Source organism: Antennarius striatus, chromosome 22, assembly GCF_040054535.1.
Source record: "Antennarius striatus isolate MH-2024 chromosome 22, ASM4005453v1, whole genome shotgun sequence".
In the NCBI taxonomy this organism is placed as follows: domain Eukaryota; kingdom Metazoa; phylum Chordata; class Actinopteri; order Lophiiformes; family Antennariidae; genus Antennarius; species Antennarius striatus.
Genome location: NC_090797.1, coordinates 6,456,237 through 6,483,272, shown reverse-complemented (window position 1 = coordinate 6,483,272; position 27,036 = coordinate 6,456,237). Strand labels below are relative to the sequence as shown.

General features: G+C 40.5%; 3 protein-coding genes across 8 annotated transcripts in view; 1 reads left to right on the top strand and 2 right to left on the bottom strand.

The window, feature by feature from the left end:
* The window catches only part of apaf1 (apoptotic peptidase activating factor 1), a 34,049-nt gene extending 16,762 nt beyond the window's left edge, over window positions 1-17,287 (bottom strand). Inside the window, exons 1-25 of one of the 2 annotated variants that reach the window (XM_068306743.1) lie at window positions 17,156-17,287; window positions 16,634-16,813; window positions 15,460-15,649; window positions 15,172-15,372; window positions 14,849-15,038; window positions 14,316-14,428; window positions 14,028-14,159; window positions 13,671-13,909; window positions 13,247-13,414; window positions 12,994-13,125; window positions 12,717-12,830; window positions 12,340-12,524; window positions 12,113-12,239; window positions 11,762-11,887; window positions 11,521-11,661; window positions 10,983-11,108; window positions 10,679-10,825; window positions 9,961-10,089; window positions 9,527-9,652; window positions 8,539-8,658; window positions 8,210-8,335; window positions 3,968-4,093; window positions 2,275-2,403; window positions 2,055-2,180; window positions 240-365 (exon numbers count right to left, since the gene is read on the bottom strand). In XM_068306743.1, the coding sequence (XP_068162844.1) occupies window positions 240-365; window positions 2,055-2,180; window positions 2,275-2,403; window positions 3,968-4,093; window positions 8,210-8,335; window positions 8,539-8,658; window positions 9,527-9,652; window positions 9,961-10,089; window positions 10,679-10,825; window positions 10,983-11,108; window positions 11,521-11,661; window positions 11,762-11,887; window positions 12,113-12,239; window positions 12,340-12,524; window positions 12,717-12,830; window positions 12,994-13,125; window positions 13,247-13,414; window positions 13,671-13,909; window positions 14,028-14,159; window positions 14,316-14,428; window positions 14,849-15,038; window positions 15,172-15,372; window positions 15,460-15,649; window positions 16,634-16,777 (3,483 nt within the window). In that variant the 5' untranslated portion in view covers window positions 16,778-16,813; window positions 17,156-17,287. The remainder of the gene's footprint in view (window positions 1-239; window positions 366-2,054; window positions 2,181-2,274; window positions 2,404-3,967; window positions 4,094-8,209; window positions 8,336-8,538; window positions 8,659-9,526; window positions 9,653-9,960; window positions 10,090-10,678; window positions 10,826-10,982; window positions 11,109-11,520; window positions 11,662-11,761; window positions 11,888-12,112; window positions 12,240-12,339; window positions 12,525-12,716; window positions 12,831-12,993; window positions 13,126-13,246; window positions 13,415-13,670; window positions 13,910-14,027; window positions 14,160-14,315; window positions 14,429-14,848; window positions 15,039-15,171; window positions 15,373-15,459; window positions 15,650-16,633; window positions 16,814-17,155) is intronic. The other variant, XM_068306744.1, reaches the window with a different exon arrangement.
* A 940-nt stretch (window positions 17,288-18,227) lies between these two features.
* Window positions 18,228-25,211, bottom strand: tcp11l2 (t-complex 11, testis-specific-like 2). 2 transcript variants are annotated; one of them, XM_068306939.1, is made up of 10 exons: window positions 25,101-25,211; window positions 22,688-22,867; window positions 22,263-22,395; window positions 21,701-21,821; window positions 21,385-21,608; window positions 20,648-20,790; window positions 20,368-20,552; window positions 19,980-20,161; window positions 19,671-19,843; window positions 18,228-19,532 (listed from the first exon to the last, which is right to left on the bottom strand). In XM_068306939.1, the coding sequence occupies exons 2-10, from the start codon at window positions 22,854-22,856 to the stop codon at window positions 19,270-19,272; spliced, it is 1,593 nt and encodes a 530-aa protein (XP_068163040.1). In that variant the 5' UTR covers window positions 22,857-22,867; window positions 25,101-25,211; the 3' UTR covers window positions 18,228-19,269. The 2 variants fall into 2 exon arrangements, with proteins under 2 accessions (XP_068163040.1, XP_068163041.1); XM_068306940.1 differs by having other exon boundaries at window positions 25,106-25,185.
* Window positions 25,212-25,461: 250 nt separating this feature from the next.
* On the top strand, window positions 25,462-26,805 carry LOC137589293 (cytochrome b5 domain-containing protein 1-like). Of its 4 annotated transcripts, none has more exons than XM_068306937.1 (2): window positions 25,462-25,534; window positions 26,142-26,805. In XM_068306937.1, the coding sequence occupies exon 2, from the start codon at window positions 26,161-26,163 to the stop codon at window positions 26,803-26,805; it is 645 nt and encodes a 214-aa protein (XP_068163038.1). In that variant the 5' UTR covers window positions 25,462-25,534; window positions 26,142-26,160. The 4 variants fall into 4 exon arrangements, with proteins under 4 accessions (XP_068163038.1, XP_068163037.1, XP_068163036.1 ...); XM_068306936.1 differs by having other exon boundaries at window positions 25,471-25,627; window positions 26,146-26,805; XM_068306935.1 differs by having other exon boundaries at window positions 25,471-25,627.
* The last annotated feature ends 231 nt before the right edge of the window (window positions 26,806-27,036 follow it).

The window sequence follows — 27,036 nt, the reverse complement described above, 5'->3', positions numbered from 1 at the left end:
CATGGCAGAAATATGAATATTGGTGTTCGGACACATGGATTAAAACATCTAGAGGCAATGTGCCCGTAGGGAGTCTTTAATTGCTCATTTTCCTCATAACTGTGAAAGGTTCTATATCCCTCCCTCTATCACTTCACCTTTTTTGTATTCAGACACTCAGCTGAGGGTGACTTGAGCCTGAATCTCAACATTAGAAAGAAATACTGGTTAAGAAAAGACTGTTTTTTTCAAGCACACACCCGAATCTCTCCATTGTCGTCTCCTGTGGCGAGGTGTCGGCTGTCCCAGGAGAATCGGCAGCTTCGGACACACTCCCTGTGGCCTCCCAGTGTGTGGACATGTTGCCAGGACTCACAATCCCACAACTAGAGGCCAAAGAGCAATAGATCAGGAAGAGTAAAATACATCCAAACAGGAGCAAAGAGCTTTAATCAACACATTGTGATGGAAGTTATAGTCTGTGTTTATCAGACACATTTCTTTTCCCATTGCAGCAGAGCTGAAGCGAGATTCAAATCCTTATTTGTTGAAAAGCACCATTTGGAAGATTCATGTTTCCGTAACACAAGTGAGACTGTGATATACTGTAGATAAAAGTAATTATCAAAGGTGTCACAGCAGTGATTACCTGGAAATAACACATCATCATAACAATAATAAAGTTTTATATCTGTTGCTCATCCAGTCATCACCTGTTAATAGGTCTTATGAGGACAAATAATTGCGGCGAATGCACAGTTAATGTTGTAACAGGGCTGCATCAGTAATGAGATCGCTCTCACTCTGTTGTTTTCATTCTCATTTTGTTTGAATTTGCATTCATTACCCTCCACGTCTCTCTCTATTGTTCCCTTTACATTCCTCCCTTCTGTCTTCCCTCCCTCCTGCTCCTCTCTCTTGTGTTCCTTCCTTACCCCGGTCACATCCTGCGCAGTGCAGAAAATAACATGGCTCATAATTAGACACTTCATTTGGCAGCCGGCTAACTACGTCTGCACACAAAGTACAATTCATCTGAAGGTCGGCAGAAAAAGTAAGGAAAAGCGGAAGGGTGAGGATAGATAGAATCATTTTGTGGTCTTGAACAAAGACACTCATGGTTAAAGTGTGTAGTTTGACCCCTATATCCATGAAGATTGTGTTTTTTGTGTGTTTGTGTGTTAGTCACTGGAGCCTGTACCCAGTCTGGAGAGTACTGTCGATACAGTGTAACTGGCTGCTAACCAACCCAAACACACACACAAGGCACGCACGCACGCACGCACACACACACACACACACCTCAATTATTATCTTTGCCAAATCCATATAATACACATTCTCTCTCACTACCATCCATTGACAGAAGCCGGGTCGGCTGCCAACCCAGCGGCTGTTCTCTACAATGAACATCAACCAAATCCAAATTCCTGTGTGGAACTTGGTGGCGTGGCTCTACCTCAAACTGCTTTAACAAATGCCTTTGGGGTGGTTTTGCATTGTTTTTCATGGCAGACGCTTCAGGAACACCAGTTGTCATCTCTGGCACAAAACTGGACCGAGAAGGAAGTATAAATCTAACATCAAAACCACAGATATTTTCTCCATCCAAGAAAATGAATGGCACCAAGAGGAGGAGGGGGGTCGTCATCATAGCAGCACATGGGCTATGTGAAAGAATTCAAGTGAAATCTGACCTAATCTCCAGACCAGAGCAAAGTCTGGCTAAAGTCAAGAGCAGCGGTGTTGGAAATAGCAGCCTGGGCAACAGAGAGGTGGGTCAGTTACCGGCCAGCCAGCTTGGCAGTCTAATGGGTCAGCAGCTCCACGAGCTGTGCTTAGACTGTAACCACTGGATGTGGGTGTAGGCCAGACTGACCCACAGCCAGCTCTGCAGCACTGGGATCATCTGCTGTAAGCTATCCTTTAAGGTCACTCACCTCCCTAACTGAAGAAACTCTCAGCCTCAGATATCACCCACGGGCAACAAGTCAGACTGCATGTGTCACTACGTTAATGAGAGCAAAAGCCTACATGTCTTATCCATTGATGTGTTTGAGCGTTAAGAATGGAACCTTGGCACTCTTGTCAGCAGAGGTGGTGGCAAACAGGGATCCGTGCGGGGAGATGTGACCAGACAGAATGGCTGCCCGATGAGCCTTGATGTCCTGCAGCTTCTCTCCACTTTCTGTGTCCCACAACTGGTAGTAACCAAGACAGAGATATAAGTGACTTTATATTTTATTTCAGGCAATATTTGACGGTATTGTGGGTCTGTTTCTGTGTGAGCTTTACCTTGATAGTTCCATCAAAGGACCAGGACAGCAGTCTTGTGGTGGGTGAGCTGGAGATTAGTGAGAAGCTTCTGACTTGTTCCTCATGACCCCGCAGGACTTTACATTCCCCTGACTGCCACCTCCACACCTACACGGCCAACATAGAAGCAGTTATTTGTTATCTTTCAGTTGTGGATCGTTTTCAATTATGTTTCCCACATCCACTCTTGTCAACTTTGACATGTTTGCAAAGATGAATTTCTAGTCCTCTCAACATCTTGGAAAAAAAACAAAGAAAAAAAAAAGCATTCTGATTGTTTTTTTCTTTGCCATACAGCTACAGTATAGCCTCGAATATTAGAATAAGGGTGAAGAAACCCAAATGTGGAAAAAATATAAATACTAATTTTCATCTTCCTGAGCAAATTGAGAGGTAAAGTCTCTCCCTTTCAGATAGACAACCGACGGACCATATCTGCGGAGAGGCATTTTTTATTCCTCTGAAATCGGAATTGATTAAATTACAGAACATATAATTTTTGATTGGTTTAAAAAAAGAAGTACATAATTAAAAAACACACACCTCTCTTTTCTGTGCTGGTTAACATACTTTGAGAGATGTGGTCATTCAAAGAGCTAAATGTTTCTTTGGTACATACTGTATAATAAGCATAGTTAAAGGCACACATGGGATCAAATAGTAAATTATGTCTCCAATAACAAATATACACCTGTACATATAAAATAGGAAAGGGAGGGACTCTGCCTTTCCATCTAAGCTGTGGTGTTCTCTGCTCATCTGGAGTCTGGACATGCACATCTGTCTACTTTTTTAAAACGCTGGAGGTCTGTAAACGACCACAGACAGGAGTTCAGCTGGATCAGAGCGTGTGGGCTGGACACACAATGGACCTCTTCTCATACTGAACACAACCTGTCATTGGTTTAAAGGTTGCAATCCATCACCAACTAACATCAGTGTCATTACGTTCCTTTACATTCACTGGGAGTCTGCATTCGATCTAAATACATACTACTATTTCCTTTGAAGCACACGTGGAAATGCATGAATATGAATATCTTTTGTATAAGCTGCACACGGTGCGAGAATAGTGATGGGACAGGAAGCAGCCGCATGAATATGGAACAGAGCGCTGCGTTTTCGGAGAGTAAAGGAAACACTGCAATGGACAGGTCTGTCAGCAAGAAGAAATGATGAAGAAGGAGAAGGAGGACGAGGAAGAGATGAGAAGGGAAGAGAGGAAAGGGGAAATGAGCAACGAAGCATGAACGGTGGGGTAGGCAGACCGTAACAGCCCCTGCACACACATACTCATAGTTACACACATTACAGTGAAGAGCAGAAGGGAGATAAAGAGTTATCCAGAGTGGCACATCCGAAGGCAAAGAGAGGGGGGAAAGGAAGGAGATGAGACAAAAGTGGGATGAAGAAAAAAAAGGAGTGTCATAGGTGCCGGTCAGGTGTAACAGGTGAGGGAAGGTGAACGCACCAAAGAGACCTACAATACTGAGGTTGAGTAATTCTGTAGAGCTGGCAGTTTTACTCACGATGAAGAATGGTGACAGAGGATAAGAACAGCCGATAGTCAAGAGAAAGATGGGAAAATATGGAGGGAGAAGACTGACGAACATGTCAAGGTTTAAAGCAGGAGGATAAGCAGGCATAGAGAAAAGAAAGAAGTTGGGCCTACCCTTATGGTGGTGTCCTCAGAGGATGTGATGAGCGTTTGGCCATCCTGGGTGAACTGGCAATGGAACACTGTCTTGGTGTGTCCCAGCAGAGTGGCCAGGAGCTTCCCTGAGGGCACCTCTAACACCTGAATGGAAGAACCAAACTTTAACACTACAAATATCCACATAAAGAGCAACTCAATCAAGCGTCCTTGAGCAGATTTGCACATCAAATCAGGTCATTTTTGCAATTAATCAAGCTATGATGCTAATGCAGCTAAAACTTTAATGCACTGCTCATGGATGGACTTGTGCATATTATATATATGGTTATTTGCTGAAAGAAAGAAAAAGAAACATAGTAATGTTAGCTCTACTGTACCAAGACAAACAAAGTTCACTCCCTGTGTCTCAAATAACTATACAAGTGTCCAATGACTGTTCACTTGACCACGCTATACTCAGCGTATGAGTTGTTAAAGATTTTAATTTAAAATCTAAAGAGAAAGTTACATTTTGGACTAGTAATTGAGAAGAATAAAAGAGAAGGAGTGTGTCAAGAAATGTGAGCTCCAAAACACTTCAGTCTGGTCAAAACAGAGGAGAAATGCCAGGGGTCTGACAGCCCTGGAGACGATACTGGGGCAGCCAGAGAACAAAATAGCTTTGATGCTCAAAAAAATTCCATCCGCAATTAAAAAAAATGACATTGTGCATTCTCACTTGCTGCTGCACAAAACCCTCTTATAGAAAGCTTGAGATGGGAATTCTTAACAATATGTTCAAAGCAGATTTTGGAAGAGACTCTGGGAATGCCCTCCAGAGGTCAGTTGGATGGCTGGTATCAGAGGTGCTAAATGGAATGTGGTGCTGAGGATGTTTGGTCACTCTGTCTAGAGTGAAGAATCTCAACAACTGGTACACACATTAGCTCCATGATTCAACAAACTTTAGTGGCACCCGAACTGGAGCTAAATGAGTTACAACTAATTAGCAAATGTTGACATGCTAACAGGCAGGACTAAAACAATTCAATGCTTTTAGTAGCCAAACCAGCTACATGTTAGCATTCCAGTTGCATGTTAGTTTGCTGATGTTCATAACAGCTGTGCCTGAGTATAAAACTGGTTTCAGTGACAACTAAAATGACTTTTACAGAAGAAGCTTAATGGAGGTGTTATAATTTCAATCACTGATACAAATTTTATTATATACATTGCAAAAACACATTTTTGTGGTACTTATCAACTTTTCATTATTCCATTTAACCCCAGATGCATCAATCTGAGAACATGACACATGATTTTTGCAAACTTTGCAGACTACAAAAGCAAAGTATCATTCCCATTTTCTTACTCCGCATGCTTAAAAAAACATGTAGGAAAAGACAAAAATCTCACATGAAAATGCCTCAACTACCGCAAGAATGCAATGTAGTTCACCTGCCTAAAATAAAGGCCAGCAACACAGGATTTTAACCCGGCACTAAAATATTTACATCTCTCAAGAAAGAGTTGAATCACCTGAGCAGAACAAGCCTCGGGGCTCGCTGACCCTGATTTTCAAGTATTAAGACACAAGCCTGGAAGGCAAAATTTTAGAGAGCGTTGCACATCCAACCTAAGGGTTCTCGACTGCTGCAGTCAGGAAAATGCCTGTCGGGGTTTGGTAAAACATTAGCAAAAAAAAGTAAGTTAATGTAAAGAAGAAAGATGGGGCACATTTGTTCGAACACGTAATTTGCTGTTATGTCAAGCAAACAGACAGCTTTTCTCTGCAGCAAATAATATGCGTGTTCTCTAATATCGATTGCATATAACTGTACAAGCGGCATGTGTGCATTGTTATTTAATGTGATCTTTGAAAGATCTGAAAGATACATCGTCTGTGAATATCCCTACAGTCTGCATGAACTCCTTGGGAGAGGTTAATAGTCCCATCCTGCAGGCAACCATCTTCAGCCCAGCACACAACCCACACTTTTTACACACACATCAACTGAACTTTTCAGAAAGAAACAGATTTATTTTTACACCAGTCAACCAGCTGTGAATACTGTAATGATGAAAGCCTTCCACTGCAGGGGTCACTGGTACCATGGACATCTTCAGCTGACACCAGGTTGCCCTCTGGTGTTTGCTCTGGGAGCTACAGCCACAAAATTTAAGAACCCTGTTGTAGGCAACTGATCAACTTTAAAACAGCAAATAAAATACTCATTGAGTATTGAGTATTTTATAAAGATGTTAACCGTTCTTTTGTGTTTCATCTTACATTTTGTGTTGTACTGCCTGTTGTACTGCCCGTGTTTTACTGCCTGTTGCCCCACAGATCTGAGAGGACTGCAATTTCATCTGTGCTGTATGTCGTGCATATATGGTACATTTGACAAAAAAGTTGAGTTTGACTTTGAACAATTCATAGAAATGTCAAGATCTGTATAAGGTAACTAAACTGTGTTTGTTTCATTTCAAGCAATATTTCCGGACATTTGTGAGGTGATAATTTGATATGCTGTAATAATGGATATGCAAGAAAGTAGCAGATGTGACAAGAGCAGTAACTGTCAAATATCAACCTTTTTTTTTTTTGCAGGAAGCTGTGCAAGATCAGAGCTCTGGGTTGGGTATTACATGACAAGTTTCAACATGTTTTTGTCTGTGCTGGAAGAGTGGTTGCAGCCCTTGCTGGTAAAGCTTCTCCTATATCTCTAACTCTATACCTCTAAAAATCCCAAATCAGACTGATTCATAAAGGAACTTCTGTTGAAACTCATGGGAAATGTTGGTCCACTCAAAAAAAAAAAAGGAAGTAAATAGAACTAGATTCATATTTCTGTGCATCAACTGCAAGGATTTTATTATTCTCTGATGCTTCTGTTCATTCCTTTCTAGTTTAAAGGAGTCAAATTACTAATTATCTACGCTTCTGGTCCATAATTCCATTCTATTCACATGTCAGAGACTTTAAAAGTTGCTGCAATTAAAATCATAAACTCCTGTACTCATTAGGAAGGTCATTATTGTAATAATTTCTGCTGCAGGATTCGAGCTTGGCCAAAGCCACGACATGCATGAATATGTTTGTTTTAGTATGAGTCAGTAACTTTGTGAGATGTCTTAACAACATACACTCACACAGACACACAAAGAAACACACCTCGGTCACAACCTCATTCCCTGACCACAGGCAACCATTAATCATTAACCTCTAGAGAGCTTGTTGTGCCCATCTGCACTAGATGCACACAGTAGACTGTCAGCATACAAGCAGTGGAGCACGGGGAGCAGGTGGAAGACAAATAAACTGAAGAAAAGGGGAAATTAAAAATGGTAGTGTGACAGGGATGATGGAAAAGAAACCAGAGGGCAGAGGGAAGGAACAAGACATCTGCAAGCTGGTTGAAGGAGAGGCAGAGCAGTGAGGAGGACAGTGAGATGAAAGAGGTGGGTTGAGCTAACCCGACGTACGGCTGACAGGAAGGATTGAAAGGGCGACAAAGTCACACTAGATGATTCAACGTGTTCTGACAGACACCTCCTACGGTAAGAAAACAGAGGGACGTACACATTTGGGCTCAAAAATATTGTATTGATGTTTGCAGAAAGATGTTAAAAGAATATTTTGATTTGATTTTATCTAAGCCCTGAAGAGATGAGAGACGAAACGTCTTCAAGAACTTTCTAAACGTCCAGTGGATTGACTTCAACAGCTTTTGGATAACCATGACCTGGATGACTGAAAACCTACACAGACATCTTACTGACTTATATTACAACATATAGTGATTATTAAAGTCCTATATTAGACGTACACCAAACCACATTTATTAAGTATAGGTGCTGGTCATTTAGAATATCATGAAAAAGTGTATATATTTCAGTAATTCCATTTAAAAAGTGAAACTTTTTGTGAAACTACATAACATTCATTCATTACACACAGAATGATATATTTCAAATGTTTATTTCTCTTAATTTTGGGAATTTTTACTGATAAAAATCCCCAAAATTAGTATCAGAAAATTAGAATATTAGCTAAGACCGATTCACAAAAGGATTTCAAGAAATGTTGGCCAACTGAAAGGTATGAACATGTGCAGCACTCAGTACTTCATTGGGGCTCCTTTTGCCTTAAATACTGCAGCAGTGCTGTTTGGAATGGAGTCGATCAGTCTGTAGCACTTTTTGAATGGAATTGCTGAAATAAACCTTTTCGTGATATTCTAATTATATGACCAACACCTGTCGGAATGTCTCTACCTGCACGGTGCCATCTTCCTGGCCGAGTACCACGGCAGAGGGCTTCCTGCACAAACACGTACACCGGATCCTGGATGACTTCTCCTCTGACTGGAACAACACCAATCCTGTCCTGCCATCACGTACCTGACACACAGACACACACAGTGAGACAATGAGAATCTAATATGAATACATCATACCACAGTAATGTGTGTCTGCACTTGAACTCAAACGTAAAGAGAGCAGTTACTCCAGTATCACAATCCTACTTTAAACAAATCTCTCACTCATTCATTCACTCACTTATTCACTCACTCAGTCTCTATTTCATTTTCCCTCCCACTCACCTGCAGCCTGTTGCAGTTGTCTGCAGCACATATTATGATTTCCTCATCAGTGAAGAGAACATCTGAGTCTCTTTTCAGGCAGACGCCTGAGGAAGTGTGCACCTTCTTAGTCTCCCACAGCTACAAAAGGAAACAGGCATGATGAAATCTAACACAATGTGAACTCCTAGTGGAAGAACTAGCGCCAACGTTATGTTTCTCTTTCACTTCTTTATTTTTATTGCCTTGTGTCTCTGTAGAGGATCTGATCCTGGGTGAGCAAACTTTTATTTTTTATACTGCAAATTGCCTATAAAAATTTTGGCTTTTATTGTGAGACTCAGACAAACTGTGACAAGCTTGTCTGCAGCAGTCATCAGTGTCTGTCTCTTACATTTAGCTTGGCACTTCACAATGAATTTCCAGATGGTGCAACAGCTGAAAACATAAACTGGTAATGGAATGTCGACAGGGTCCAGTATGTTTCCCTTTTTGCCCTGATATATCAGGTTAGGTCGAAATTCAGGTTTTCTCCTAAATTACTTATAGAGCAGAACTCATCCATCTTTTCACTGGTTGTATTTCTGTGGGTGGGCATTTTTTATTTTACACTCAGGCTAACCCACACGTACTGATTTATTTTGACATATTCCAAACTAAACTAACTTTGTAGTCACTGATGGTTCTTCATTATTATTGGTTCCTTTTATCTGAATAATTCCTGTATGTTATTAAATCCTGTTTATCTAAATAAAAACCGGAAACATTACAGCTACCATGTTCATTTTCAAGAGATCAAACAACATCATATTTTATAAGATGCTGTTGAAGGGATCCAAGTAAATGAGTCAGAACAAATCAAAAGCTAATACAACCGCAGGATTAAAGATGAGCCAACAGAGTGTCAAATCGCTGAAAATCCATGCGTTCATGTGACATTGAGGAAAATAGAATGATGCTGACACTTTCTGTGCAAGAGAAATGAAGTGATGTGAACACAGTGCATCACCCTGATAGTCTGGTCATCAGAGCAGGAGAGCAGCTGTGAGCCATCAGGAGAGAACTGGACGCGCTGGACCCAACTCAGGTGACCGCTGCAGTCGGCCATCTTCTTATTGGACTCCAAGTCCCACAGCTGAAAGAGAACCACAGTAGAACCAAACACCCTGAGTCTAACATAGCATTCCAACAGGAAAGAAAGGCAGAAAATGTCAGAAAAAAATAATACATAAAGCAATTTCAATAAAATACATTTCCAACGTATCTTTAACAGTATGGTGTAAAATTAATGGAAGACTTTGTATAATATAATAATACAACAATAATAATAATAATGATAATAATAATAATAATAATATCTATTACTTTTGAAAGGATTTGAAAAATAAGTTTAAAAAAGACATCACAAATATAGGATTTGTATGTATATAGTATGTTGTATACCTCCACAGCGTAGTTTGAGAAAGCGATAGCCAGCAGGTTACTGGTAGGACAGGCGTGGCAGTATTGTACGGTACTTATACGGTTTGTTTTAATCTCCAACAACATGTTTGACGTCTCCACATCAAACACCTGACAAAAAGACAAAAATGACAAAAAAAAATTTAGTTGGTGAATTGTGACCAAGATAACCATTACTGTACATATACTATGTAAGGTGAAATTGACTGCATTACATTTCAAATCTAGATCAGTTCATCATGTAGTATACAGTATGTGTGCGGCACAACACAAAGAACTCTCTTCTGCCTGAAGACTTACACATTCAAGTCTCATTTTCCTTTGCCTGAAAGCTAAAACGTGTCTGCAGCGTCAAGGCGGCTATCGGAACATGATAGAATGACTAGATCGACTCATTATGCAGCAAGAATGAATGACCGTTAGGCTCCTCGCATTTAAATCAAAGACACACACTGTGCAACACAACAAACTAAAAAAACAGTCAAAATAGATAATAAAAAGGAATTCTTGAAAGACAAAGTGAAACCTGCAGTCTTGGATTTTTATAAGTGCCAGTCAGAAAAGTATGGTAGCACATTTCCAAAACATCTTCATCTTTCTTCACACATTGCATTGCAAACAAAAACAAAAATGTTTCAACTCATTTTAATCCATAGACACACACCTTTTATAACTTTAGTTCAGTTTCTAACATGCTCACCAGAACAGCATTCCTAGCTGCGCATATGATGTTCTTGCCATCAGCACTCCAGGTGCTGCATTTGACAATGACGTCTTCATCGTTCTCTGCAATTATGTCGCTCACATTGATCGTCTTCCACTCATTGGCAGACGATACCTTAAATAGCTGCAAGTATGCAGGAACAAATAAAAACACAGTCAGAAGGCAGCATTTCAGTGCAGGATATGTTCTAAAAGTTAAGTTCTTAGAACTAAAGTCCAAGTCTAATGCTAAGTGTAATGTTTCAAAAGCTTTGAGTAGTTACTTATTTAATGACAATCACCTTAACTGTACCGTCGTTTGAGGAGGTGGACAAATAGGTGTCATCGGGGGAGAAACAGCAGTGGTTGACTGGCTCAAAGTGACCAAACATTGTGTTCTGAGAGGATGGTCTATTGAGGTTCCACAACTGTATAAGCAGAGAAACACAATGAGGAAAAGAAGAGCACATGAGAACTAACCAACAGCTGCTTTTAAGCAAAAATGAGAAACTCACTGTTTTTTTTTTTTCATTTTAATGAACTTCATTAATCCCCACTGGGGAAATTGTTTTCATGCTTGATATAAATAAACACGTATATGGGCTGTAGCACTTACACACACACACACAGTTACACAAAGGGCTTATAGACATGCAATCCTTGTGGACTGAGCTAATGCTGCCCCAATGTCTGCTTATAGTTTTTTACTCTTAAAAGTGTACTCTTGTATGGCAGCAATAAACCCTAAAAAAAAAAAAGACAGAGCACACTAGGAGGAAAGTGTAATGAGAAAGATTAAGCCATAAGATCATTATTTGAATGTACAAGAGACTTTTTCACCTTGACATTCATAACGTCATCCTTGGAGCAGGTGGCTAGTAGGAGGGGCTGCATTGTGTTCGTAAACTGACAGTGGTTGACCTGCTCCACGTGTTCCTCATCAAAGACCCGTATAAGCATTGCTCGCTCCACGTTCCACACCTCGATACAAAAAAGAGTTTCATAATCAATTTCTGATGACAAAATGTCATATTTTGCACGTATTTTTCTCTCAATTTTCAAGTGTTAGTTATCTTCTCACCTTAACTTTCCTGTCGCTGGAGCACGTCGCAATCAACCGATCATCCGGGGAGAAAGCACAGCACAGCACCTCATCATCATGGGCCTGGATCTCTGTGAGCTTCTCACCTGAGGTGCTTTTAAACACCTGTGAGCAGAGATAAGTATTTTAAAAAAAGCAAGGAAATGTATCTGCATATCAATTGAAATGTTTGAAACACAAAAAACACATCAGTTTTAAGTGGACACAATCTCTGACAAAGTAGATTACCCTCTCTATTTTTCTGTTTGTCTGTGTGATTGCACACAGGATGGTCTGTGTGATTGCACACACAGACATTTATAAATATACTCAAATAAACTGCTCTTATACCTTCAGTGTCTTGCCGACTCCACCGGAGGCAATTTTGGTTCCATCATGGGAAAAGCAGGCAGAGCAGATTGAGCCTTGGTGGGGGTGGATCACCAAACGGGACAGGCTCTCTACACTGCTCTTGTTGCTGGACATAAAAAGTACCACAAATAAGAGTTCAACCTACATAACTTTGTTTCAGCTTTATAACTATAGTGTTATAGTGAAATATTAGCTTGCTTGCATACAGCCAGTCAAAATAGAGCTGCCCCATTCTGGCCCGGTTCTGTGCCTGCAGTAGTGCCTGTTTGTAAACCTCAGAGGTGTGTGGCTGAGACAGAGCGAGCTGAACCACATCAGGGAAAGGTCGCTGCTCAAGGTGGTGGCCATTCAGGGACAGAAACTCCTGGAACTGACTGCGCTCCTTGCTGTTCTGAGGGAGAAAAAATCGGCACTTAAATGACTGAAAACATCATGGCTGGCCAATCAACATCATATTGTTACAAAGACATTTTATAACCAATAGATGACGAAGTGACATTATAGCAGATGCTTCAATAAAAAAGACACAGCCTTGAAATGTTCTCAGCAGATTCTGTGGTGTGCAGTTTTGTTGTCTGCTTACCTCTTTGTCCAGAATGTGTCCATACTCCACATAGTCATTGATGAGGTGAGCTGGACCCATTATCTGGGCCTTGATGCTGATCCAGTCCAGAGAAAACATAAGCAACCGGAGCTCCTTCACAGAGAGAGAAAAAGATTTCTGCCTCTGTCCAGTTTACATTACAGCTGTGCAAGAATGTTTTTGTTGTTGTTGTTCTTTTGATAAATATATGAACATTAAATTAATACAAGTGGAACAAGTTGTAAAATTTTAATAATTATAATACTGTGTGTTTTACCTGGGAGAGATTGGCTTTGGCCATGTGGTAGGTTAAGAATCGGGTCCAATAGAGACATTCCTTATCTCCTGAGGTGGGATGACCATCTCTATAGTACTGCTGGTACTGCTGCACCACCTTAGCATGGAGGCTCTGATTATGAAAGAGTGTTGACATAGTTATGTTTTGAGAAAAATCACTAAAATCAAACAGTGTAGTCAACACAATTACATTTCCATAATGAAGAGTTGTCAACACATCAAATAAGAATAACCTCAAGCTGATTGCGATTCTGCTCCACCAGGAAGTCAAGCTGGAGGTCATGGAGGTAGTACAGGTAGGGTTTACTGTGATTGTCCACAAAGAGCAAAGACTTGTTGGCAAACTCCTCAAGAATGTCCTCCACCTCCTCTGGGTCCAAGTCCCACAGAACAGACAGCACCTGGAAGATGGAACAGTGTTGTAACCTTTGTGTTTTTATCACATCATTGGCATAAACTGCCTTGTCTTCTCAGGGAAAGTAAAATAAAAAATATGTGTAAAAACTGGGTCACAGTGTTTTCTGTAATGGTGTCAACATAAGAAACCTTAGGAGAATAAAACTGTTTAGTTCCCTAAAGAGAAACTTCAGAGACACTACTTTTGTACAGTCTTATGGGGTCATTTCAAATATTTGATGACTTGAAGTGAAGCCACACCTTAGCAGGAATTTTGATGTCCTTTTCGAGAACAGTAAGATCCTTATAGAGCTCTCGATGCTCCTCGGGTAAGACTTCAATGCTGGCGGACATCGCTTGGTCAAGGGCGTCATAGTCATACGATGAGGACTTCCTGATACGTTTGAACTGCTTTTTCTGTAGCTGACGGAGGTAGTAATCCCAGCGGTTGGGTTTCTCTTTGAGTAGAGCACCGATCAGAGACACGACTAGAGGGGAACCTACAAGGATGGCGCAAAGAGGCTTAAAAGTGTTTGTTAAAGATACAAAGATCCGTATGTTACACTGATCTGTAAGTCATGTTGTTAAAACAATAGACTGAATGTTTGGTTTGCAGACCTTTGCATTCTCGGACAATGCTCCGAGCCTCATCGGGAAGTCTGTTGGCTTTGGTTTCAGTATACAAAGAAAGAATTTCCAACGCCTTGTTTTCATCTAGACCGCTCTGCACTTCTACCTCATATTTAGCACCTACAAAATAAAGTCATGAGCACAGAATATTTAATGGATGCAACTGTTTCCAGAGTAAGTAAAAAGAAGAAACACAGAATGTCACCTTAATTTAATTTATTTGTTTCTGTTTGTACCATGTCCGAGGAAAAATAATGAAAAAAAAAGGGTACATACCACTAACAGAATCGGTCAGACTTCTATTCCTGGTCGTCAGAAGTATTCGACAGTGAATGTCAAATGTCTTCAACACTGTGCTGTCCCAGATGTCATCTAGAATCAGCAGAGCCCTGAAGCCCAACAGAAACAGACGAGTGGTCAGAGGCAAGGAAACAATGGAACACTGTTTATCACAGACACCTACAGTGGATTACAAATGAATATGTATAAGAGGTAAATACACATATACCATATATGCAAGTCTGGTTAAAGATCTGTCTTTCAGTTCAGAGTTTACAATCCTGGTTTTAATGCTTTAACAGGCTGCTGCCTCTCTGACCTGGCCCCAGATTAATGGTTGAAGATGGATAAATGCATGGATTATTTAAGATAACAGAGCAGCATCAAGTAGGTAATGCAAGCTATTATTTATAAGCCTATATGATTTAATAGTCCATCTACAACAAGCCTTTATAAGTAAATATGTATGTATTGAAGATTAAATACAATATCTGTGCCAAAAACAAAGCAGATCATGTTTTAGCATATACCTTGGATATCTGCGTAGCATGAGAAAGCGCAGGCGCTCCTTGGCCTCATCCAGTGAGTTGGGGGGCCGTTGGAGGTGCTGGGAATCCAGACTTTGCTCCAGTCGAAAACACAAAGACTTGATTTTAATCAACAAGTCCGGTTTGTCCAGCTGACCGATGGAGAGCCAGTGGATCCCTCCAGGGAAGCACTCTGAAAATGGAAATGGATATGAAAGGGCAGAGGTCAGACAGGTTGGAGGGGAGCGAGAAGCTTTTAAAAGCCCAGTTTATAATGTTTTATGAATTTGAAATGAACCAATAATTTGAGCCAGTCAAATGCTAACCACCTTCGATGAGGCTATGGTGTCTGACGGCTTCAGCAGCCAAGACTGACTTGCCAGAGCCTGCCATGCCAAAGACAGTCACCCAGCCAGGCTCCGTTTGCAGTCGATATAGTTTGTCTCTGATCCAATTCACAAGCTCTGGTCTGCTGACAAACACCACGGGCCTCTGCGGTACACCTCCTTCACTGAGCACTGTCTGGACTGTAGGACAAACAGGAAACAGATTGACAGACCACACCAAACGTCCATTGCTCACACTAAAAACTCATATAACTTTTAATTTTGTACCATAAGGTGTGACTCCATCAGCGAAGCTCTTTCTTGAATCAGGAGACAAGCGTGGTAAGTCATCATGAAGCAGGTTTGCCAAATCATCATATGCCTCCTTTACCAGGGCATTGTAGAAAGAGATGTAAGCACGGTTGTCCTTTCTCAGCAGAAGCTCTATCAGAGACACAGCCTGATCCTTTCTGGTGGACTGGATGAGTGACAGAGAAACTATAGTCAAGGGGTGCTCAATGTGTTGATTGAGATAGTTCGGGTAATTGCATGACAACAAAAAAATAAGACATCTTGAATTTAGGTCATGGTGCATGAGCAATCAGCAGTGTTGAGGCCAGCAGCATTATTAAGCTATCTGCTGATTGGGTAGATCACATGACATTAAAATAGACATCACGGAGAGAATAGATGGAGAGGAATAGACGTACAGATGGTGAAATAGCATTTGTTTGAGCAGCTGACTAAACAAATTAATAAATAGGAAAGATGCAACGTCTCTCCTCAAAGCTACAGCGCCATGATTTGACACACTTCCAGAACGTGGTGTCGGAGCTGGAGATGTAAGGGGGACTGACAACTGTCAGTTTCGCAACTGCTTTCAATGGCTGATAAAATAAAAAATATACATAGTTAATTGTGTGGGGCTCATGCGGTTACGCAAGGTACATCAACATATATTGTACACATAAAGAATTTCCAATAAATTTATAAACCAATACATATTTTGCATTTTTGTATGAGGTAGATCATTTTGATTTGGTCATTTTATATATTGATCGCATGCTGAAAAGTGTGAGGTCCCCTGCTATAACAACAAATTACAATGGTAATAATTATAGTATTGTACTGTAATAAAGTTACTAATGTATCCCAATAACTCCTTTAATTTTCAACACATCTACTGGTTATGCTGCTAAACATTTTACTGCTGTTGCTAATTTGAATTCTGTCACTACATCCTTTGGCAAAACACCAATGGTAAATCTACTGAATCATAATCCTGATAAGCTAAGATAAGCAGCTAAGTGGTGAGGTAAAATACTGTAAATAGCAAGCTAAAGACACAATTCATTAAAACGGAATGAATCAGAAGGAGGCTGTGGGTCACTACACATAAATTCCAAGATGTTAATAACGTGACATGAATAGAAAAGCTAAGTTACAACAGGCAGAGCCTCACCTGGGTCCTGATCCTCTGCTCCTCATCCACACTTAGAACGCCATCACTCATCATGTGGTCCATCAGGTAGGAGGGCTTGATGTCCTGCTCCAGCTTGTGGCGAAGGCGCAGCAGACAGCTCCGTGCCCTTTCCTCCAATGCCATATTTGCATGACACACCACCAATGGAACCCTGCTGCACTGCAAATGAATAAAATAGATACCAGGAACTTTGTTGAATGTCAACAATATCATTTACTGGGGTTTTCCTATAGTAAGTGGGAAGACTTTCCATGGAGCTCTGAGAATTTAATTAGATATCTCTTTTCAATATCATGGAAAATTAATAACGGACAATTTATTCATAAACACTGTAAATCATGGATAAAGCTAATTGCTCATTATACACTTTATCACCCTTTATATATTTCCCGTAACTTGTGCACCTTAGACTGACAGCTTGCTTGTACTTGTCTCGACAAGTTTACTCACTGAAACAAGCTACAAAATGAAACAAAGAGAGAACCACAAGTAGACACTTACGAATGTCGGGTTTTCTTCGGCGATAAAGGTGTTCGGTCAACTTTATATGGTCATAATATGTGAAGTCCAATGTTTTTGAATATAATAAGCAAGCTGGCAATTATTCCTGTCTTGACGTTCTATACCCAATTTTTAAGAGGTCTTCCTCATTCAACACAAAAACAACTCCCCGGTGCGACGGAGTAGCCAATTGTGTGGCTACGTTTAAATCACGTGACCGGTGAGGTCACGCTGTTAGCGAATTTGTAACTGGGGAAAATTATGTTGCATTTCGGTGCACCTCGGAAAGAAGGCGACTCATTTGTTTTCAATTGTTTTAGCGTTCAAAATAATCGGAGAAAAAACTATAAAAAATACACATTTTATGATAATAAATATCGGTATTTAGTCTAACTAAGATGTCATATGTGATACTTTCGGTTGAAATATGGCATATGCTGGCATGCAAAAGTCTCGGTTTGTGTTTTTCCCAAATATTTCCGGGCCACATTTAAATGTAACATTACCGCCTAGTTACAGCAAGACACTACTGTGACGCATAGTAATGCCATTATGAGTAAATACAAATAGAAAAACAGTATACACCTAAAGGTCAATCAACTTGTGGTCCAACTAATTTCTATTTAAAAAATAATGAAAACTAAAGAATCAAATGTCCACCACTATACTGTATGTACTGTAAATATAAATATCGCGGTAGTTTTTGTTTTAAATGATTGTAACTTCAAGAAAAATAATCACTGTGCATTGAGATCCTGAATTTATGCAGTGTGCCTACCGTAACTTTGTTTTGAATAATAAATAACTAATAAGAGACAAGTGCGAAGGTATACATTTAAAGATGAGATACAAGGAATGATTGTTCCATTGCATTTTGTTTGCATATTTCTCATCTGATTAGATTTCTCATGTGAGGATAACCACATTGACAACTACATACATGCTGTAACTACAATTATATTTTAAAATACTATATGTGCAACAAAACACTGCTTGGATTTGTTCTTATATTTTGGTAGCATCAATCAATCAGAGCATCCAAAATGTGACCTTGAATGAAGAGTTGTTAACATTTCTTTTAATACTTTTATTATATAATGTATAACGCAAGCCCATAGCAAGTTCCAACATTTTCATGTAAACGTTCATATACATATATTAATAACTTGTCGTTATGCATCACTGGAATTTCAGACACACCAAGTTCAGCACCTTTCATTTTGTTAGCAGGTTATATAACCTGTTAACATGCTATAACAGCCAACATAGCAATACTTAAACTACAGCGCAGCAAAATATAAAACACAGGAAGTCAGGCAATATGACATGTAGTCCACTGGCAGATTAAATAAAACCATACAACATATGAATAATACTATATCAAAATAGTCAAACAAAAACCAAAACGACTTTAACAAGACAAAGCTATTCCTGTAGACATTATTTTTCACAAATTCCCATTATTATTCTGTTTTCTTAAATGTCAACAGTAAAAAAAAAAAAGTTTTCATTTCTGCAGTCACTAAACTCAGTCTCTCCATTTTTTTGCAAACTACTTGCCAAAGATGAAAAATACCAGTACTGATACTAAAACTATTCAAATCAGTATAAATATTTGTGTAAAAGAAATTAGGTCACCAAATAACATAGATGTAACATTAAGAGTCGGACATACCATTTTTTAAAAACAAACAAAAAACAGTTCTTCCACTTTACTTCACAAAGTTTATTGTATCCTTTATGCACTAAAGTTTTGACCCTTTTTCCCTCCATATGATTCTCTCCATAATAACAGAAGTTAAACCTCAGACAAATAAATGGATCACTCTCAGAAATGAATCATTATAAAACTGGTTTTCCAGTTTGAAGAATACATTTTAGAACATTATCAAAAAGAATGCCGGTCATTAAATGTCATCTGCATTGTATCTACAATGATTTGAATTCACTGCTGATTGTAGTGATTTAAAAGCTACATTTTTCATGTCCCATGGGTGGAAACAACAACTAGTGGGACACAGACTGAAACAGCAGTACTTGCCTGACTATCATTGTAATTCTTTAGCGTTACGTGTGTCTTAAAGCATAACGACTCTTTGAGCCAAAGACTGATTTTAATTGAAGGGGACAGCTTCCTGGGCGGTGTCCTGAGGAGGATCTGCTGCTGGTGAGCTGCTCCTGAAAATTAGCTTCTTGATGATATCTGCATAAAAAGGTCCATAGACAATCCTGTTATAGTTGATCAGGGCAATAAACTTAGCTGCGATTGATGTCAGTTCAGGTTTGATGGCAGTCAAGCCTGCTGGCACTTGTTCAATTTTGAGTTGAGGTTTGGGATCAGAGATAACTGCCTTAAAGAAATGCTGGACCCGATCCTCTGCAAAGAATTCAATGGAAAAACATATCGGAAAATATGTTAGAAAATGGCAAACTAAACTGTTCAACTTGGATAGAATTTTTACAGTCCAGCAAAAGGCTGAAATAAGCTCAGAGTCACGTTCTGTATGTAACTTACCCACAAGAGTGCGGATGGGATTGGTCTTCTGAGTAATACTGCAGATCTGGCCTTTAAGAATGGCCTGCAGCTCTGGGGTCAATGAAGTGTAGCTCCTCTCAGTTAAAGTCTTATTGAGCTCACAGCAGATTTGAGCACTGACACCCTGTAGTGCCTCGTCTAGGTTAAAATTACTGCATATAGGAAAAATAGGATATATGTGGTTTGAGATAAATTAATGTAAAGTAAATAGTTAATAAGTTGTGATGATCTAATGTCTGTTTGACTACAAATGATCGATTTTAAGGTTGATAAAAGGAGTCAACTAACTGGTTGTGCATTCCGTCCAACAGCACACTGGTCATCCTCTTCAGACGGTCAGACAGAGAGGGCAGACCCTGGATGGGCCCCCCGATGGTGTTGTAGACAATGAGCAACACCTCATTCACCACCTGACACTGCTGGAGCTTTTGCTGAATCTCTCGTAGTCGAACCTCATCAGCCATCAAAGTCTAAAGGTAAACAAATAACAGACTTAAAACTTCAAAATAGTGCTACGGCTGCACACGCTTAATAAATCTGGCAGGATCTGTATAGCTTCTCATTGGGTATCTCATTGTAAACCTATTTACAATTTTCATTTTGTAAATAGCTTTCAAAATAGTCTATCATTTGGTCTCTTTCAATTACTGTACATACACAAATTTGCAACACTCACCTCAGGCAGCTGGGCCACATTGTAGTCCCATCTAAGAATGGTGAGAAAAGCGGTGTTGAGGATCTGAAAAGGCCCTGGAATCACCTTCTGCTCCTTTCCCTGCCCTTCCGTCTGCTCTGGGGCTATATTTGTTAACAGCAGCTCCAGTGCAGACTTGATCCATGTGGTTGTGTGGTCCAAAGCACCTGCATAATGATAATGAGTGTAAAATTACTTGGGGGTTTTTTCTCCCCACTAAATTATTACAAAGACTAAAATGACTACATGCTCATGGACTCACTGGGCATTTTGTCCAGGACGTCCTGAAATGTTGCCCTCTCATATTCAACTGCTGTGCCCCCTGAGTGCAGCACAAGTCTCAGATTCCTTATTTCATGGTCGACTATGTCAGCCTTCATTAGGTCCAGCACACGGAAGATCTCCCTGGTGTGTAAAAGAAGCTTCACTGATTATCCCCTCAACGCTTAAATTATAAGGAGCAAAATCTTACCGCGTGCGAACTAATATGAATTTAAAATGATGGTGTGAATCACAAATGATGCTTAACAGTAGATAAGTAAAATTATCTGCTTTTATTATTTTTTAGTGACTCTTAAGAGTCCAATATTTGTGGCTGACAGACATTAAGTTGAGTGAAATGACAGAAACTTGATTATTCTGTGTATTTTTTTGAAAACTAAGGTACAATCAAGAGACTTAACTCAGAACTACTGGTTCCTGTATCTTATTTTGTGTTGTTTTTATGCCGTTATTGTTTCTGGTAAGTCTTAGGGAATAGTAATTTAATATGTAGAGTGGAAATGTCACTGAAAATGACCTCAAATGGCAATTATAGATTGAAATTTTATAAATAACGACTTACAGTATGAACAATTCAACTTACAAACAATCTCTGGAAACCAATTGTGTTCATATGTTAAGGATTACCTGTACCTCAAAACAATTTCTTCTTAGAGAATGCACAGTCAAATCTGTCATAATATCTTAGTGTGTTCTGAACGCGGAGTGTGTCCTTACCTGAACATTGTCACTATATTACTGGTATTTTCTCTCAGCTTCCTTATGTCCTCCTCCCTAATTGGTGCACACAATTTTTCCATGGTAGTAATAACATAAGCAGCAAGTCCATGGATGTCAACAGCGTCATTGTCAGCTTGCTGCTGGATCAGGTCCATATCCAGAACTTCCATGATCTGGGTCCTCATCCGATTGGCACCAGGGTTAAGAAATGACAGTAAAGTCTGCAAAGATTTGCAAAAAATCATCACGGAATTTAGTGCTTTTATACGCATCCTCTAGAGACATTTATAAACATCAGATTGTGTGTGCTGACCTCTCTGATCTCCCCCAATAAGGTGATTGCTTGCCCATACTCGGGTGGGTCATCGTTCAACTCAGACTCCAGGATGTCCCAGAATGCCTTGTGGACAGTGTCTCGAACTAACTTCCAAAGACTTAAAAAAACATGGATTTAGTTTAGTAACGTTTCTGAACCATTTGCACTGTTTAACTCATTTGGTGCTGGCGCTTTGCAACAATTAATCTCCTTCAATGGACTTTCTCCGACGCTTTATTGTTGATTTCTTTCTGTTCATGACCAAACAGATTGCAAGATGCTTGGCTCAGAGCGACACCATGTACGCTCCCGGGTGGGCCCTCACATACACAAATTTTGAAAAAAAGTCCGAGATGTGAGCCATGCTTCGGGACACCACTGCTAATTGGCAGACTGATGTAACATCAGCTGAGACCGGATCTTGTTCGGTCAATAAAAGTCATGAAACTTTCAAATAACTTGAACAATACTGCAAATTCAACAAGCTAGAAATTAGGATTAGCTTTATGACAAAATATGACCAAGAGGTGAACAGATGCAAATCTTTTTTAGAGTATACCTGTTATGAGGTAGACTGTTTCGCTCCAAATGGAAACTGGGGTTCACGGCAATTTCATGAGCCAAGCTGAGATTGGACAGGTCTCTGGCACAGTCAATGACTTCATCCATGGTTAAGGTTTTTGGTGGGCTTGCTGTGGGAGCCAAATATAGTTAGAAATAAGAACTTTTGAAAAATCTAATACAATCTACTTTAAAGTTGCACAATGTTATAGGTGGATGGAAAGCGATAAAAAAAATGACAACAGAAGCTCTGAAAATAAAAGTTCCAATAACACTGATAAAATAAAAAGGCCAACATTATTAATGTCATTTTTCAAAGTGCACTCTGGGACAGAGCAGAAACCAAATTCACCAGAAGGCCCTTGATGGAGACGGAAAACACTATTTGCCAAAGAAATAGAGAGAGTAAGTCCATAAACTCACAGGAAGGTGTGCAATGTTTGCTTGAGCTATCGCTTGTGAAACTGTCACGAGAACACTCCTGGTCGCTGCCTGATGTCAAGTTGTCGCGGCCCTCCGATGACGACTCCACATCACTGCCTTGGTCATTTCCACTTGATGTAGAGGCAGGTCGTTCACGATTTAGAGGCATCTTGGTTAGAGCTGCACATGAGAAACTAATTAGAAACCTGTACTTGACCATTTTACCAGCAGTACTTGCTGATATAATGGTCAGCAAGTACTGCTGTCACTATAACTCCTAATATTTTCTCGAATTCAGTAAGTCAGTTAATGGATAGTTTACTCCAAAAGCAGACATAAAACGTTTGTCACTCTTCCTTTTTTTAAACGATGTTGATGAAAGTAAAGCTGAACCAACTAGAGTTGACTAAAATAGTCTAAGACAAATGTGTAGTTCATTCCCCTTGAAGTAAAATCTGGTATGACTTTAAATACCCACCTGGTTCAGGAAATAAATTAGCATTTCTTTTTCAGAAAGAAATTACCTCAGGCCTGGGACACTAACAGAATGCATTTTTTACCAACATATTTGACATAAAAAAACAAAAATGCCTTATCTTACTTGCACCTGTGTATGCTAGAAGGAGGTATCTAAAGGCGCATATGGGAGCACTATCTATCCAGTTAAACTATGGTTTCTATAGCAAAGACAGTCAACATGTTGTAACAAAACACCAGTCAGATCCAATAAAAATCCTTCAGACTGGTCTCCATGAAGCCTCCGAAGCTGCCTTAAGGTAAATGATAAAACCACACATTCTCACCTTGATATTAAACTGACAGATGGTGCATGAAGTAATACAGTATAGCAATTAAATGTATTACCGTTGCAACAGAGGTTAACGCTATTCAAAGTGAGGACACACACAAAAAAAGATCAACTTCCACAACTAGGTTCAAACAATAGCTTCTATTCCTTGAGGGTAAAAGAGACAGTGTCCAGGCCTATCTGAGTTAGACCATATCTCCAAGGCAACACAGGACAACAGACGGCCTTCTCAACCATTTCAGTGATCTTGTTACGCCTGTTTCTGTGTTGTCGGCTGATTACAAGTCGAAAAGCAGGAAATGATTGTGACAAAGGAAAGAAAGACACTGGTGGTTGCACATTACAATCATGAACACATAAAGCAATCATAATGTGTAGGTTAAAAACAGGAGATGTATCTTGATTATTTGAACACCTTTAAATAGGATGAGCTGTACCTCTATGTTATAATCTGAGACACAGAGCAATGGTAGATTTGTTCCCATGCCTGGTCTCAGTTATCTGTTGCCAAAAATGAAGCACACACCCTTGAGGCTTTCTTGGTTCCAAGATAGCTAAAGGGGTAAGGCTGAGTGTAGAGAGTGTGCAACTTCCGTGTACATTCACTATATCATCTGTTCGATTTGACAGCTCTGTTACAGAAATGCTGATTTTCTGAGATTATCCAGAGTGGTTAGTTCTATATCATCATCATCATCATCTGCTGTTTCATTTTTAGAAATCGACTACAAGTATTTTAAAAAGAAAATTGCAAATATGTGCTACGTACTGTTAGCACCGAAGAAATAACGATTAAAAAACGGAGACCGAGAAAGAACAAAGCCCTGTGAGCTACGGATCTGACTGCAGTACAGTGTAAACAACACAGCGCCACTGGAGACGCTGACCAAAGACGAGGCCTGTCCTGATTGGCTGCAGCCACCCGTCACTCACCACCACGTGGCCAACGTGGAGACGTTTGTTGTGAACATAGACGAAAAAAAAAAAGAAAAAAAATCACACACACGTTGGAAGGGGGTACACGTGATTTAAGTAGAAGATAAACACAAAGTTCCCCACGTACACATAAAGTATGACAATGTTTTTGAGTGTCAACCTCAAATCTAGAGCAAAAAAGCACATCTGATGTGAAATGAAATGGCATCAACTTTATCGATCTTCCCTAGAGGAAATTATTTATTTACTATTACTCCTCTGGTTGTTAATCGCATACAATATATATATGAACTATATATATATTGCACTGCCAAGTTCAATGTTTGGGCCCATATGGGCTTTGAACCAACAAACCTCCGGTCCCCAGCCCGAGACCTCGGTGAACCTGAGCTACCCGATGCGTAAAGCCATCATATCCAATGTCTTTGTTACGTGTTGTGGTTAGGGGATGACAGATATATAGGGATGACAATATAATAAACTAAATTATTCGACATTACCTGCAGCTATACTTCAGCGTTGATTTTGTGTTTGTTTGAACTTCGACTATAAACGGCTTCTGCACCGTAAGAAAGTCAAACTAAACAAGCATAGAAGTTACCAGAAAATAACATAAAAAACCCTTCAACTTAAAGTTACATGAACGTGATATTCAAAAGTGATGTTTACCTCACCGAAGTCTGAAAGTGTCGAAACAAATCAAGAGTGTTCGAATGGAGAAAAGGAATACGTCGTCGTCCTGCGTTAGTCTGTGTATGTCCTTCTTTAGAGCAGTCGGGGATGTGAGGGCGAAACCATTTCATTCATGAGGGGGTGTGATAGTCCACACGGCGGGTATTTAAGAGTCTGATATTCACATTTTCTGTCAGAAATGTAAATATATAACCATTAAAAACAATTTAATATATGTGTTTGTAGTTGATGAGCAAATCGAGGGAGATTTTCTTCCCGTGACACCGTTCGTTCAGAATGTACGCCCCCCCCCAGTGCTTCAAGTGGGACGGCTGTACGGATGTGACCTGCAGATGGGGTTGTTATGAAGAAACGCTGTCCAACTGCGCGGTGGACAGTGGGCAGCGCTCACCGCAGTTGTGCGGCTTGAGGTTCGAGTCCCGTTCTGTGAAGAGTTTGCATGTTCTCCCCGTGTCTGCGTGGGTTCTCTGGCTTCCTCCCACGTCCAAAAACAAGCGCTTCAGGTGAATTGACCACTATGAAATTGCCCCTAGGTGTGAGTGTGTGCGTGAGTGTTCGTCTGTTTGTGCTCCGCTGGCTCTACCTGGCGTCATGTCCGGAGTTTCCCCCGCCTCACGCCCCAAGTCGGTTGAGATAGGCTCCAGCACCCCGCGACAGCAGACAGAATCGCGTACAGTCAGTGGATGGACGGACAACTGTATTGTGTTCACTGTATTTATTTATGCCTCTTGAAGGGTTCAAAGAACACGTTTATCAAAGGATTCAAAGCGTTTATTGTTCATGTGAACAATAAAGAAACAGGGTGTCCCTGTACAATGACAAAGTCACTTTGTCATGCACATGTAATCCCACCAGAGTTGTTTAAAAAACATGTACATATTGACAGTTATTCAAAAATGTGCATGATCGATATAGCAGCAGATTGTTGAATACCAAGTGTGCAAAACTGTTAGAGGTTGAACTTTTATGTAACGCTGGATTGAATCTGGATTGAATCCGTTTCTTCGGTGTGTGAAGGCAGGTTGTTCTGGGAGCGATGGACCAACGGTACTTCACCCCGGCCGAGGTGGCGGAACACAACACAGCTGCCGACCTATGGGTGTCGTTTCTGGGCAAAGTGTGTGACCTGACCCCACTGGTGACCCAGCACGAAGGTGACGCCCTCCTCCTGCCCATCATGGAGGTTGCGGGTCAGGACATCAGCGGCTGGTTCGACGCCGAGACCGGAGACCTCCTGAGATACGTGGACCCAAAAACTAACTACTACCGTTACTACACCCCCAGGGGACGCTTTGTCCACGTCCCGCCCAGCGGCCCTCGGTCTGACTGGGCCACCGATGTGGGCAAGCCCTGGTGGAAGGACGATCGCTACCAGGTGGGGCTGCTGTCGGCCGAACCGCGGTGGATACGAGTGATCAACACGCTGACGTCGCAGGAACAGCGACTCCAGGTGTGTTCCGAGGAGACCGTGACTGAGATCCTCCAGCGTTACCTGCGCTACAACAGCCACGCCCTTAGCTACACCTGGAAACACGAAGGCGTGAATCTGGACATGAGTAAGACGCTGTACGAGAACAACGTCTTCACCAACGACACAGAGCTCCAGCAGCTGCAGCTGCACCCCGACCAGTTCCCCCCCGCCATCCTCCTCCACTTCAACGATGACCTCACAAAAGGGTGATGTCATCAAGGCTGGAGGGAGGGGCTGAAAGGCCCACGGGCCAAATGTGGCCCACGAGGCCACATAAGGTCAGAGTGTTTTGAAATAAATAGGTCAAAAGTTTGTTCTGACCAAAAACTACATTCAGTTTCAGTTTATTTTGAGTTTATTTTTTTCTTTCCAGACATGTTATTACAGCAGACTTCACTTTCATCAGTTTTGGAACATCAACAACAGAAAAAAAAAAAGTGT

What these genes read in the sequence shown, in the direction of transcription:
- tcp11l2 (XM_068306939.1), bottom strand. Translation starts at nt 22,856, where the DNA reads ATGCCTCTAAATCGTGAACGACCTGCCTCTACATCAAGTGGAAATGAC. An exon ending in CGTCCTGGACAAAATGCCCA is followed by an intron (nt 20,553 to 20,647) that starts GTGAGTCCATGA and finishes ATCATTATGCAG; the next exon opens with GTGCTTTGGACCACACAACC. An exon ending in TTGGACGGAATGCACAACCA is followed by an intron (nt 19,844 to 19,979) that starts GTTAGTTGACTC and finishes TCCTATATGCAG; the next exon opens with TAATTTTAACCTAGACGAGG.
- LOC137589293 (XM_068306937.1), top strand. Translation starts at nt 26,161, where the DNA reads ATGGACCAACGGTACTTCACCCCGGCCGAGGTGGCGGAACACAACACA.